Here is a 13,859-nt window from a genome sequence, read left to right as displayed (position 1 = left end):
AAAGAGAGGAGGATGTGCCCTTACGGCAGAGCTGCCTACTTCGGAACTGAGGAACCAAGTTCGAGTATCGGGGTGGGTCAACACCCTGTGATTCTGGATAAATCACGCAACCTGCGCGTGCCCACAAAAAGCAGAATGTGACCTCATGTAACGTAACTGTTGCACAGGTAAAGCGCTCTAATACCCGGATCGAGTTCGCACTATATAAAACTGCCAAAAGAGATTTCCAGAATATTCTAGCGATTTACGAGGTTGGCATGGCAGATCTGGTCCACCCATTTCATGCATACATGCCAACCCTCCAGATTCAGGCAGGATACTACCGATTTCAAGGCTAGTGTCCCAATTTCATCATGCAGAAACCCGATTCGGAGTTTTGTAAAACTGCCAACAATATAAAGGATCATATATACAGTGGCGGCCGGCACACGTAAGAGAGGTGGCGTGGGGCTGGGCTCGGCAAGTCGACATATGACAGGAGAAGTAAAATTAAAATAAAAAAATAAAACCACTTACCTTGGGCTCGCCGCATCGCCGAGCGCAAAGTGTTTTTTAAAATTTAATTTTACTTCTCCCATCCTATGTCGACTTACCCGTTTCCCCGCATCACCCCACCGCTGTTACCTGTGCCGGCGCCACTGCATGTTTATCAAGGTTTTGTAGATTTCTCAAGCAACACAAGGTCACTTGCATGTCCCTACATAGCTTGATAAATCTAGAGTAAGACAAAGCAGCGCAAATCGCTGCCTTGTGTTAATCTGCTTCAGGGAGGCGTCCCATGGGTTGAACATGGGTGTTCCCACACATCCACTCAGATTTTGGTGCATTCCCAAATTTACCATTGGTGATAGACCTGGGAATGTGTCAAAATGCTATGCATCTCCATCTTTAATTCTCCTCGTTGTCTCCTCTTTCTAAGTGAGCTGCATTTTGCAGAACAAATAAAAAGAGGAAAGAGACTCAGGGATTGCTTTTGTGCAAGAAGGTGTCCCTTCCTGCACAAAAACAATCCCGCCTACAACGCAGGCACACTTGCAACATGACGCAAGGGTGCCTGCTTGGTGCTAGGCAGCCAAGAGTACGCCAGCATTAGGAAAGGACAGGAATGCAGCGTATATTGGTAAATATACAGCGCATTCACGCCCTTTCTCTATCACATAGCACAGCAAGGTTGTTTGCTGCGTTAATAAATCTGCCCCAAAATGTTGATGCGTTTCATACACGCTCCAAACTCCCCCTCCAAGAAGTACCTCCTTGTCCTTAGTTCTTGGAGGGGGTGATTAGAGCATGCGACAGGCTTCAACATTTTATTTTTGGCAGGTTTACATAGCGCAAACAAAAACAGAGTTCAGAACCCTGTTTTTGTTTGCGCTATGTTATTAAACTGCCAAAAATTAAATGCTGATTGTCTGTCACCATACATACCAATAGACCCGAATCAGGCAGATTACGTCTGGTACAATGTCAGAGGAGGAAATACATTCTCCCGACTATTTACAAAAAATCTTCCACTTGCCTGCTCTAAAATGTTGGCATGTATGTTCATGTGCGACACTGTGTGCCCTTCTGCTTACAGACGTTTACTTATGTGTTATCTGCCACTAAAACCCCCTGAAATACGCACAAACACCACAATTGCTAACTTTTATAACTAAAGCACACCAGTCTCCAGTATTCAATAGAACTCTAATCTTTCCTTCTTCTCAGACATTGAATCGATACCTATTCAGTTGTTAATCTTGTACTGTTTAGGCTCCCTGTAATGGTCGGTTGTAAGTAGGGTTGCCATCATTCCAAGAGAAAAATATGGGCCATTTGTAGTCGTTTTAAAAGTCTGCAAAGACTGGGAACTGACACTAAATACAACTTTAAACAAAATTGTATGTACTCATTTGTAACATAACTTTCCTACCTTAGTTTACTTTAAGTATTAGTCAGGGATCGTTGAGGCTGTAGAACACATTTAAAAGTACTTTCCGCTTCTATTTGCTGTATGCACAGATAAGGGCTAAAAATACCAACTTTAGGTGATTTTTTGCTTATTTTTGTACCAGATGGTAAACCTAGTTGTAAGCTCTTAGACATACATGGCCTTTGGGATGTGTTAAAAAATAAATAAATAAATAAAAGAAAAATAAGAAAAGAAAAAACAAGAAAGTGCTTTTGCGGGTCCCACACAATTAAAAAAAAAAAAAAAATCTCGTTTTTTTTTTTGGCTCATGGAACTTGCCCTACACATCCTATCTTGGATATTTTGTTACTCATGAGATTACAGCCTACTGCCGACCAATGGAGATGAAATTAATACAACAGCTGACTTTGCTCGCCATTGTCACTGCAGTGCTACCAAGTTGTGTGAAAAAGGGCTGTGAATTAAGTAGTACCCTGATAACATGGACACCTTACAGGCAGTTCTGACTGTACTTTTATTTATTTTAAAGGTTTTTTATTGCTCGTCTTCACTCAAAAGTATATAAGCACTGTACAAGTAAACTAAAGTTACTCGCGCAACCATAAGAATCACAAGCCTTCAGTGAATAAGGCAAACACACAGAATAAACAAGTTAATGTAATTTTGGGAGGATATGCATTAGGAAATATAATCTTAAGAGGTGAGATTTTAGCCATCTACAGATGGACAACAAGTTTGGGGGGTCAACTTGAGTTCAGTAAGAGTTTCAGAAAGTGGTAACAGCCCTTAGCATGGGAGTTTCTAGATCAGGGGTCTCCAACCTTTTGTGTAGTAAGAGCTACTTCTGGTCAGTGAAAATCATCGTGAGCTACTAAACCCCAAGTAACTCACGCATTTTTCCAAGAGACCCCCCACGCCCCGTTTCATTAACTTTAAGCCTAATTTCTTCAACAAAATACTTAATAACCACTCTCTCTGTGATGCATTTAATTAGTTTTATCTCGCCAATCCTATAAGGTGTCAAAACACTACATCACACAGATTACACAGAGACAATCAATCAAATGTTAAATAAGACAGACGACAAGAAGGTATAGGAGTCACAGGTCATCCATACTGGTAGGCAGGATAGTTTAAAAGTGCTTAGTCAGGAGAGGCAGAAACAAAGAATTTAAAACTTAACACCATGCATGGTTGGGGGTTTCTCTTTAATAATAATAATTGATTTCTACCCAAATTAACCTATTTTTGCAATATTAGGGAAATGAATAACTGGGGGAAATCAAAACGGTCCAGCCAGCCAGTACTTTGCAGTTTTCAAGCAGCTCTTTGATAAGTTACTTGCTCACTGCTCTACATTAGGATTTTAACTCATAAAGAGCTAGCAACAATATATTCTCTCTGACAAAAGTAGTAACCCACTGACCTGTTTGCATCAGGTTATATATGCACTTTGTGATCTGCAAGTTCTTTACAGCAGACATATTAACCCTCTGTGCTACCTTACGATGAGTAAAAAATTCCTTTGCAGATTATTACACAAACCTCCTATCTCTTTCTTTCCAGGAATTACATTCATCACCTACTTAATTTGATTAATGTCTGAAATTTGCTGGAGGCCAGGAATGCAGCAGAAAGTGCTTTTCCATAATATTAGCGCCTCCACACAAAGTCAGCACCCAGTGGCATCGGTCGCGCTGCCCTAAAGCCGGCCCTGGCGTTAGCAGCACAATACAAAGATACACACCCACAACACTCCTCTGCTGAAAGCTCCTCACTGGTTACCAGTCACAATAAGTTTTCATCCAAGCTATTCGGCATCACTCACGTAGTGACAAGATAAAGTAGTAAAGGTCCTACAAAATCACTACAGGCACAACTGATCAAATACTTTCAACCTAGAAACTTATGTTGCGGGCTAGCACAGGGTATATTAATTCCAGCATACAATAACATGTGTTGGCAATACTTTCTCCATACAGGCCTTCAAATTAGGAAATGCATTCCAGGCAAAAGTTCGAGCCATTCAGACTCATCTAGAAATCAGAAGAATGGTTAAGAGCTGGTTATTCCAAGACTAATTTCCAGGAAACATATGTTTGTTTTGTCTGCAAAGACGAGAGTCAGACTCAATACAAATACCAGCTCAACTCTACTGCTGGATCAGGCCTGCACCGGACAACCATCTTGCCTGAAGTCTTGTTTGAACAGAACATTATAGAAAGGCCAACACACCTGCAACGATAGTAGACTCCTTAATCCCCACCTGCACAAACCCTATGCAAGTACTTTTAATTTGAACCTCGGGTGCCACTTTGCTTTATTACTGTTAAGGCAGATGTAAAGCACTGTGGCAGCCGATGTTAAAATCAAAGGTCCTTGCATGCTCTGAACAGCTTTCACAGTCATGCAAAGGCAAATATACAACGTGGTGTAATAATCAGTGAAAAGCGTTCACCGATTACTACACTGCGCTATATATTTGCCTGTGCATGACTGCGAAAGCAGTTCAGTGCAGGCAAGCACTTTCAATTTAACACTGGCTATCACGCTTTATTCCTGCTTAATGCAGATGTAAAGTACGGTGGCAGCCTATGTTAAAATCAAAGATACTTGCATGCACTGAGCCGCTTTCATTGACTACTACGCGAAGGCAAATTAAAGCGTGGTAAAGTCAGTGAGAGCGGATTAGTGCAGGCAAGAACCTTGAATTGTAACATATGCTGCCACCGCGGTACCGGCCCAGTGCCTGAAAGGACTTCTAATTTTAACGTTGCCTGCCACTGCGCTTTATAACCGAAGGCAGATCTAAAGTGCAGTGGCAGCCAAAGTTAAAATGAAAGGGCCTTGCATGCAGTGAGTCCATTTTACCAACTCTGCTACTGCTCGGTCAGGGGCCCACTTACCTCACAACAGCAGCTGCTCCGGGAGGCCCAAATGGAAAAGAAATGCGAAGCGCGGGCAAAGCCTGGAAAAGACAGGTGGCGCCTGACAGAGAGGAAAAACGTCACGTTCTCCAGCCCGCCCTGCCCCAGCTAAACTCCCTTCAGCCAATCAGAACAGCTGGTTCGTGTGAGGGCGGGCAAGGGCTGATAGCTATCAAAGAGAATGAAGGGCTACAAAATTAAAAGCTTATATCACGTCTCAATAATTATACAGCAGCGCGAGCTACTCCCAGAGGGTCGGCGAGCTACCGGTAGCTCGCGATCGACCGGTTGGAGACCCATGTTCTAGATCAAAGACATTCAAGTGTGAACTTGTTTTTAATAAATAGAAAACAATATTTATTTAAATGCGTTCAAGTTAGCATAACTAGGCTGCAAATTTACAAGACTTTGGCCTGCTTGCACTGACATTCATTATAAAGTTGCTAAAGAAAATGTGGCTTTTAAAATTGAATGAACAAGTTTCCTACATTCAAATTTCTTATCTGTGTTTTTCCTTTTCCGAAAATAGACGAAATGGGATTCATTTTATAGTGCTATTTTCTTGTACTGAATAAAATGCATTTACTTTTGTGTTCTAATAGGAAACCATGTTGGGATGTTCTCATATGTTGCAATATTAAAGGGCTTTTGCCTAGGCCTGCTCAATGCTTTATTTCATTCGTAAATTTACTACTGTTGAGTGTTGCAAAACAGGTGTCCCCCAAAATGTACTTCTTTATGTACCATGCTTTTACGAAAAACCAATGGTTGTTTCATTACTGCTTCATTTCACACCCTGTCGAGTGTGTGGTTTGTCCCTTTCTAAAACCTATAAAATGTGCCCTTTTTAGGATGTGTGCCAGACTTTCTGCTTACTTTCTTTAAGACAGACTCCACATTAGCCTGCTTGCAAATTAATAATGAGACTTTCCCCACCTTTGATAATGAGCACTTTCCCGAATTAGACTGTTGGCCAATTTGCACTTAGATCTTTGGTTCTTTCCTCAGAGGCAGACTTCATATCGATCCTCTGACTGAGTTATATTTGGACTCTCCCTTGTCCTACGCAAAACATTCCAGAATTGTGTTGCCTTAAGAGCAATGCATTTACCTCCTCTGTAGGCATCTATTCTGAGCTACGGATATGCAGTACACAGACAGACAGATAAGGTATCGGAGTATGAGAGCCGACGCATTTGATTGTTAGGAAGGTCTAACATGATACAGCTGCAGATGGATGGATAGTGAGTTTGCCAGAACTGGTTAATGGCATTTCTGAGACCGCAAGTAAGCCGGACAGTTGCCTTCTGAACTACATACAGCTGTTTTGGAGATTTAGATGGAAGACGGCTACAAAGAGATGCAACAATATAGAAGAAGACGAAAAGCTCTGCTCACAGTAAGACTTTTCTATTGTTAGAGAGGATAGAAGTACTTTTCTTACTATTTAATTGAAAGAAATAGCAAGTCAGATCAAATGGCAATGAGGAGGAAAAGTAAAAAAAAAAAAGTCATTTCAGAAATTAACCCCATGTGTTGTGTGTAGGAAGCCGGAAGAGATGATTAACCGAAGGAGGTTCTGATGAGGATATGAAATTAGAGATATGTATTTCTTCCCCAAAATAATCGGTCTTATGCATTTATAGAGCATCATGTAAAGGTCAAGGGCCTTAATGTAACTGATCAGATGATCAAGGGAGTGGAAGATGCTCAAAATATGCAGCTATACAAGTAACACTTCGAAGAGGATATTGAGGATTATAGAAAACAATGCAGCCGTATACACTTTGTATAAGAGGAGGGGAACGCGCTTTGGAAGAATCCACAAGAAAGCTGCCTAGGTACGAGTGAGAAAGCACAATTTCAATTCTGGGTGAGAGGCAACCAATGTTCATTAAGTTGCCACAGACCACTGAAGTCAACGTATCCAGAAAACTAAGATGGATTACGTGTCAAATATTGTAGGAAGATCGGTAATGACCAGTAAGAGTCTCTCACAGTCCACAGGAGATCATCCCAACCAGAGAGAAAGGCAGCTCCAATGTCATATCAGTGGCAAAATCCAGGTTGATTTGTAAAAGAAAAAGGAAAAAAGAGGAAAGAAAGATCTTAATGGGGTTGCAATACTATTGGAATTGCTTTACTACATTAGCATCCTGAGCCTGTCAATCAGGAGAACACAGACTGACTGGCATACAACAGTCAAAAATGTTTGAGTCTAAGGCAAGTTTTTCGAATGTCTAGTCTGCGGCAATCTCAGTGAAAGTTTTATGTAAACTGGACTGAGTTCAGATTGACTATCTAGGACTTAATGTTTGGCCTTAAAACTCAAATGACACAGCAATCTGCAGGATTATTCTATGCACATCAGGATAGCTCATGACAACACAAATACTATGGAAATGAGGAACATATCTCCTCTCTCCCTAATTTCCTCCAGCCTCCACAATTCTCACCATTTCCTCCTGTCATCTGAATCTCTTTTATATCAAACCGGTAAGGTTTTTTTTTTATATTAATGGTACCCAATTGTGCTTACTTAGGAAGCTGGGGGCAAAATGTTAAAATTCAATAATTTTTCACTGAAAATCATTTGATGATACACATTCCATTTACCTAATTATAGCAAACATGGAGTTGAAGTTTTTACACTCCCTGCAGTGCAATGCGATCTTGATGAAATGCTTAATGATCTTCATCCTTTTCAGCTGGTTTGTCTCTTTCAGAATCTCGGAGGCCACCCAAAACGTTTCTTGGTTGATGACTTCTTCGAATTCCTTCAGGTTAGTGCAGCTGCTTTTGGATTTGAGTTTGAAGAGTTCATCAATGTACTCGGTGGGCTCAATGTTGCGGAAGAGCTCAAAATTCCTCATAGAAAGTTGTGTTGCCACTTCCACCGTGTTGAGTTGAAGCAAAGAGAGGTGGCTTTCCCTCAGAAGCTCCTGAGCATCTTCATCCGAGCACAGAGTCTCTGTCTCCATATTGTTTTTCAGGTAGTACCTAATGAGGGGATACAATTAAGGTTTGTAAATCAAACCCCATACTGCAAAGGCGTTTGGCAATGTAAATAGGAATTAACAAATGAGGGTGAAGTGTGGGATGAAGGCATGGCAGTACCACAAACATTTGCTACAGGTAGCATGCAAACATTTTATGTAGCTGTGCTTGTATAAAGTGTGAGCTATTTGTGTTTAAAGAAATGGAACACATGAAAAGTTGCCCATTACAGTGTTAAGAGTTCACACTTCAAACACATGAATACTGTTTAGTTTACACATGACAGACTAAACATGCTTCCCCTAGAACATAAAACAATACAGAAAGATTAAAAGCATTATTTTAAGTCTTAATATAAATATTTCATGTCAGTCGTACTCCCAAAGCAGTTTCGGTCTCTACCCTCAAGTCAAACAGAATAAGCAGAGAGGTCAAAAACTGCAAAAACATCCTTCAATTAAGCTTCCCCCTCAGGCAGCCTTACCTTCCGCTCAACTGTATCCTGTCAGCGAGTTTGGACAGCTGATCTGGGAGCCTTCTTTGCTTGATCACACCTTCCGGAGTGACAGACACTTCACAGAGCGAGTATGCATCGGGGGTGGCGGTCACAGCAAACTCCCTGATTGCCTGCACGACGACCTCCTTTGCCGTTGTGTCTTTGCTGATCATGATGTAGCGGCTTTGCTGGTCAGCCTTGAAGACCCTCAGCACCTGGTCAGGTAAGTCTGAAATAGCAGAAAAGGAGAGAATTCAATTAGTGGAAGAGACCTATATAGTACATTAAAATAAGCCCATGAAGTGCGACAGAGTGGCGAATGTCACTTGCAAGCTATATCTGGCACAGATGTCATGCAGCATTGATTCCCTTGTTACTTGCAGTCAACAAGGCAGAGTAATGAGAAAGGCACTGTCAAGCCATCCTAACACTTCAGGAGATTAATTAGACTACCTCGGAATCCTACCTCTTGGACGACATGTATACTATTTTATACATTCTAATTTTTAACTAAATAAAGACAGTTGCCACATATTCCTAGGCAGGTGGTAATGTCAAAGTGCGAAATTAGCATCAGCTGGAGCCTGATGTTCCAATAGTTGAACAAAAACAATTGTGGTCTACATCACAGTGTTACATGAAAGAGATGTAAATATAGTTTATATATTTTAAGGTTTAAACTATCAAAACGCTATAATTTCAATGATTACCCGTGTATTATTTTGACTTTGTAGAGTTTCCAAAGCAGCATAATTACCGGATGATCTAAAACAGGGATCTACAAACTTTCGTTTAATAAGAGCTACTTATGTTTAACAAAAATCATTGCGAGCTACTGTCACTATTAGTGTTGTAATAGTGATAACATCAGACAAGAGTACATTAGTGACCACCATGTCCAAGATTACCAGCAATGATTACCTTGGTGCATCAGGAGGGCACATGATTTATCTCTCAAAAATCACCCATAAATATATTTCGGAAATTCAGCCATTTTTCTCCAAACATCAGCTTAGGAGTTCAGAAAATACACACATTTTTGTCTTGCAACACACTGTGTTGTCATACAAAGGTAAATGCAAAATGTTTCAATTTTGAAGGCTGGGATGCACACAGGAGAGCTACTGACAGGTAGCTGGGGAGCACCAAATACCTTAAAGCTACTCAGTGAAGCCCGGTCTAAATAGTAGGGGCCACAAACCTGCCTTTGGTCACTTTATCTGAATTCACATGTAACAAAACGCTCAGATGATTAGGATGACATTGACAGTGAATTCTGCAAACCTTCATCCCAATATTTTAAAGCTTAATAAGAAATAAATACCAAATAACACAAAGATATACAAAGCGGCCTCACGAGTTTCTATTTAAAATGTCCCCCCAGAGAGTACCATTTTTCCACAGTCCATTAGTTTGAGAACCGTGGGTTCAATCAGCCCAAATCCATCAACAGTTTTGAGCCACACACTAAGAGCCAGTGCTTTCGACCAACAAAGTCTAGAGGAATAAGACAAATGTGCAGCATGCACAATGGCGGGACACCATCATGACGTCTTAAATCCACACATTGGAAAATCAGTATATGCCCTCAACACTGCAAACTAAGAACTAGCCTAGCATGACATTACTCCCACTGGAACCACAGAGGCATAAGGGGGAACCTGGGAAGAGATGGCGAGTGGCCAACCACATCTGCACATGCTGCGGAAGAGAACTGGACTCATCAATTGCACAGGCAGAAGCAATACCTATGGTGTTGATATAATTCAGACACTTCCCATCCACCATACACACTGGGGCTAATTTACACTAGTAATACCGGCCAGTAGCTGTAGTGATTCCTGAGTAACTATCACTAGTCTGCAAACATGTCTTCAGGTGCTTAACCCAGTCTCAATAAAAACCTTCCTGGAGCTTCTCCTATACTTGACCAGCACTGCATTAAATTAACATATCAGAAAAATATTTGTATTTCTACATTAGCCGTTCTTTTATGAATCTCCCTGCCAACTATTTTCATGGGATGAACACGCTTGGTTTATCAAAAACATCCTGCAAATAGTTACGTGATGTAAAATGAAATGTCTTAAAGTCGGAAAATATTTTCTCTAACTGGCAATGCACTCCAAAAATGTATGCACCACAAAAAGCGTGAACAGGGAAGCTTAGAAGGGCTCACTCTGTTTAGGTCTGATGCCTGCATCTCCACCCACCATGTTTCAATGAAGCGAATGTCTTCATAAACCTGTCATATTAAGTTTATGCAGAGTGGCAGAACATCTGAGGCTTGGAAGAAGAGAGGTCTGCAGCACAAGTCATGCCAGCTCAATTCTCGTGTCATTCATCCCACGGTTAGACTTTCTCTGGGTCCATATATAGTCTTAGCGTGAATATTTTGTGGGCTCCAACATCGGTCTTTTGTTCTTGACATTTTCCGTTGTTGTAAAAACGGTCTCCTCGAAGGCATTTATGATGTATTCATACAAGAGATGTGATTCTCAGATTCAATTATTCTACGGCTCAGGACTTCAAACACCGAGACAATCCTTGGCACATTGACATTATGTTTAAATCCAAGCCACCGTCTAGTCAAAAAAAGGGTAATTTCAACATCAAAGTGAAGCACATGACACCCTCCCCGTTGATGCGCACGCGTGTATTTTAGAGATCACTTTTAGCAGGCTGACTTTTTAAAATCGCATAAGGCTCAAGCACAATTGGGAATAAGCACCAGCTTAACAAGAGAAATAAGTGGTTTTTTCTACGGCAGGTCAGGTAACACAAAGCTGTACCAATGTGTCAGTAGAAAAGATGACAAAGTATAAAGCTGCTGTTTGTATATTTGTTGTTCGGCATCAAAAGGATGCTGTATTCTGTAACTGTCCGAGATTGACATATGTTAAAGACTGTCAGTAAACTATACATGAATATCTGGCAAACCTTGGACTACTGAAACATTATTACACTGTCAATGTGGCCATATATATCCACATGAGTGTGCAGAGTGACTGCAAACCATAGCCTCAACTAGATCAGGTTATGATCATCACATAAAGGAGGAACCAATCCATGGGCCCAAGGCTCTGGAAATAGAGCACTTCAGGTGGTAATGGCTCTGGTAACAGAAATCATTCTTCTGATAGCACATTGATTCACTGTCTATGAGTAATAAAATGCTCTGCAACGCAATCTTTAAAGCTGAAGACCCGTTAAGGTCCTAGAAGCGAAAATTCTATTTTAAATTGGTAGCTAATTTTTGCATGCAAAGGCATCCCCATGATTGTGGCTTACACACAAGGAAGGAGGTATAATTCTAGCATGCTCTTCTGAGAAATTGTAAAAATCGGGGACTGGGCAGTAAGCCACAAAATATCACAATCCCGATTCCACCACATCTCATACAGGTGAAACTCAGATAGAATCCCCTACCAGAGCCAACATCAATGCAAACTAACTCGGACTTCTAGTGGTTCTTCAACAGTTGACATCAACAGAGTTATGTACGTTGCAGTGTACACACAGAATGCATAGTTCATAAATTCATAGTCTGCTAGTGGTTCTTCAACCGTTGAGTAGATCATTAACATCGACAGTTCCATACTGTGCAGTGCACATACAGAATATATGGTTCATGAAATCTTAGGCCAGTCCCTAACTTATCTAGGAGGATACCAGTTGTCTGTTTCCCTCATTTGAACTGCATATTTGTTCAAATGTTCAAATAGGGCAAACTACACTGGATCTTGCCTGGGCCATCTAGTCTGGTTCCAGTTCCGATACCCTCTGCAAATGATACAGACAATTATCAACAAGTGTATGACATTAAAATGTAATTCCCGTGTTTGACTGGGCTGTTAGCTACTAGAATGGTCTGCCTATGTCTAATGGTGTACCTGCGTTTAATGTCACCTGTGTGATTAAGCAGTGTGAACACCTGCCTTTTAGGGTGGGTTTAGCTAAAATCACCAGGTATCCTCTCGTCTAATTATCAAAGCTGATTTCTGGAGTAGTCTTACTCTTTTCTCTAACACAAGATCTCTTTTACGCACACAACTTTTGCACACTTCATAATATTCGAGAACTGAACGGTTAGAATCGCAAGAAACAAAACAAAAAATGTTTTACCTTAACGTCTAACCAGCGTGCACTGGATAAAAGGCATTTATAAAGAAGAAAGTGGAATATTTATGAAAATATGACTTGAGAGATTAGGAGACTCACACTGAAACAGAGAGCATTTTAAATATGCAGGCTAGCAACTGCGCTGCTTACATAATGTTTTCATCTTGCTCCCCTGTCTGCTAAGTGGGTTAATTAAATGCTACTGCATTAATAATTAAAAATTCCCCCCACAACTATCGCGAGTGTTTTATATATTTAGCCTGCCTGCTCGTGATCTGCTAAGTGGTTTGATTAAATGCGGCTGCACTTACTAATTACATTCACCCCCAGAATTGATTGACCATGTTTCATTCGCAATCAGATTTTTAAACTACTTGACTTCCCAGCCGATGGCCATAATACTCCTAGAACATCAACACAACAATTTAATTGCAGCCGCCCCTGCCCCAACATGGGCACACTGTGCCAGCGAATGCATCAACGACCACTGTACCAGTAAATTTGTTTCCGTAAAGGGTTTGTGCATAAATCATGCAATACTATCTCTGCGTATGAAGTACTGGTCTAATGTGCCCATAATTTATTGCATTGTAATTGTGCTCCCATCACTAAATTACCATAGAATAATCAGCCTCTGGCAGATTTATTGTGCAGTAATATGGCTTGGCCATGCTTGTAATCCGGACTTCATATTTACATTTGCAGTAATCACAATTTATGAGTGCACATCATCTTGCATGGTTACTGGACCATAAAACACAACTTTTTTTCCTGAGACTCAGTGCAATAACCTTGCCCCGGCAAAAGTACAAGGCATAACATTAATCTGTCTTTCTCAAACATGTCATATAGTAAATCAATCATGCACAGAGGTACTATTCAGTTCATCGACTGTGCCTACACACAGCCAATTAAAAAACACACAAATAATTGTTTTGACCTGAACATTGCTACTGTTTGTCTAACTGTTACAATAGCGAAACTCGTCCCCCCTTTAGAAGAGGTGCGGAGAGCCACCGTAGCCACCTACAAAGCACACATCTGATCCAGAATCGTCAACAGAAGCAGCTAGTCTAACTGAAGGTAACTTTTCTAAACCAACCAAGAGAATTGCGCTGTTAAATAAGCTCTCGGATCCTACATTGATTCCAGCAGGAGTTTAGCCACAATCACAGCAGACATGCTACCTTGTTTGGCTGTCTTTTATCCCCCACTGCTATGATACTGAAGGGGATCCCATTCATGAGGGGGATCCTTTCTATGTTGCCTAGAGACAACATCTTGCTTTCAAATGGCAAGACAATATTAAGATGATTTGCATGGCAGTCATTCAAGGTTGTTCCACGAGCATTCCCTTTAGAATGCTTGACTTACCAACATCTAAACACGCACTGCCAAGTGTAAA

General features: G+C 40.9%; 1 protein-coding gene across 31 annotated transcripts in view; it reads right to left on the bottom strand.

Moving 5' to 3' along the window:
• Nucleotides 1-13,859, bottom strand: part of RAPGEF2 (Rap guanine nucleotide exchange factor 2) — a 960,874-nt gene that overhangs the window by 87,529 nt on the left and 859,486 nt on the right. For all 31 annotated transcript variants that reach the window (XM_085641742.1, XM_085641743.1, XM_085641745.1 and 28 more), the window contains 2 exons: nt 8,321-8,561; nt 7,456-7,839 (listed from right to left, as the gene is read on the bottom strand). In XM_085641742.1, the coding sequence (XP_085497868.1) occupies nt 7,456-7,839; nt 8,321-8,561 (625 nt within the window). The remainder of the gene's footprint in view (nt 1-7,455; nt 7,840-8,320; nt 8,562-13,859) is intronic.

This window comes from Triturus cristatus, chromosome 2_2 (genome assembly GCF_964204655.1).
Source record: "Triturus cristatus chromosome 2_2, aTriCri1.1, whole genome shotgun sequence".
In the NCBI taxonomy this organism is placed as follows: Eukaryota; Metazoa; Chordata; class Amphibia; order Caudata; family Salamandridae; genus Triturus; species Triturus cristatus.
This window is presented reverse-complemented; position numbering and strand designations above follow the sequence as displayed.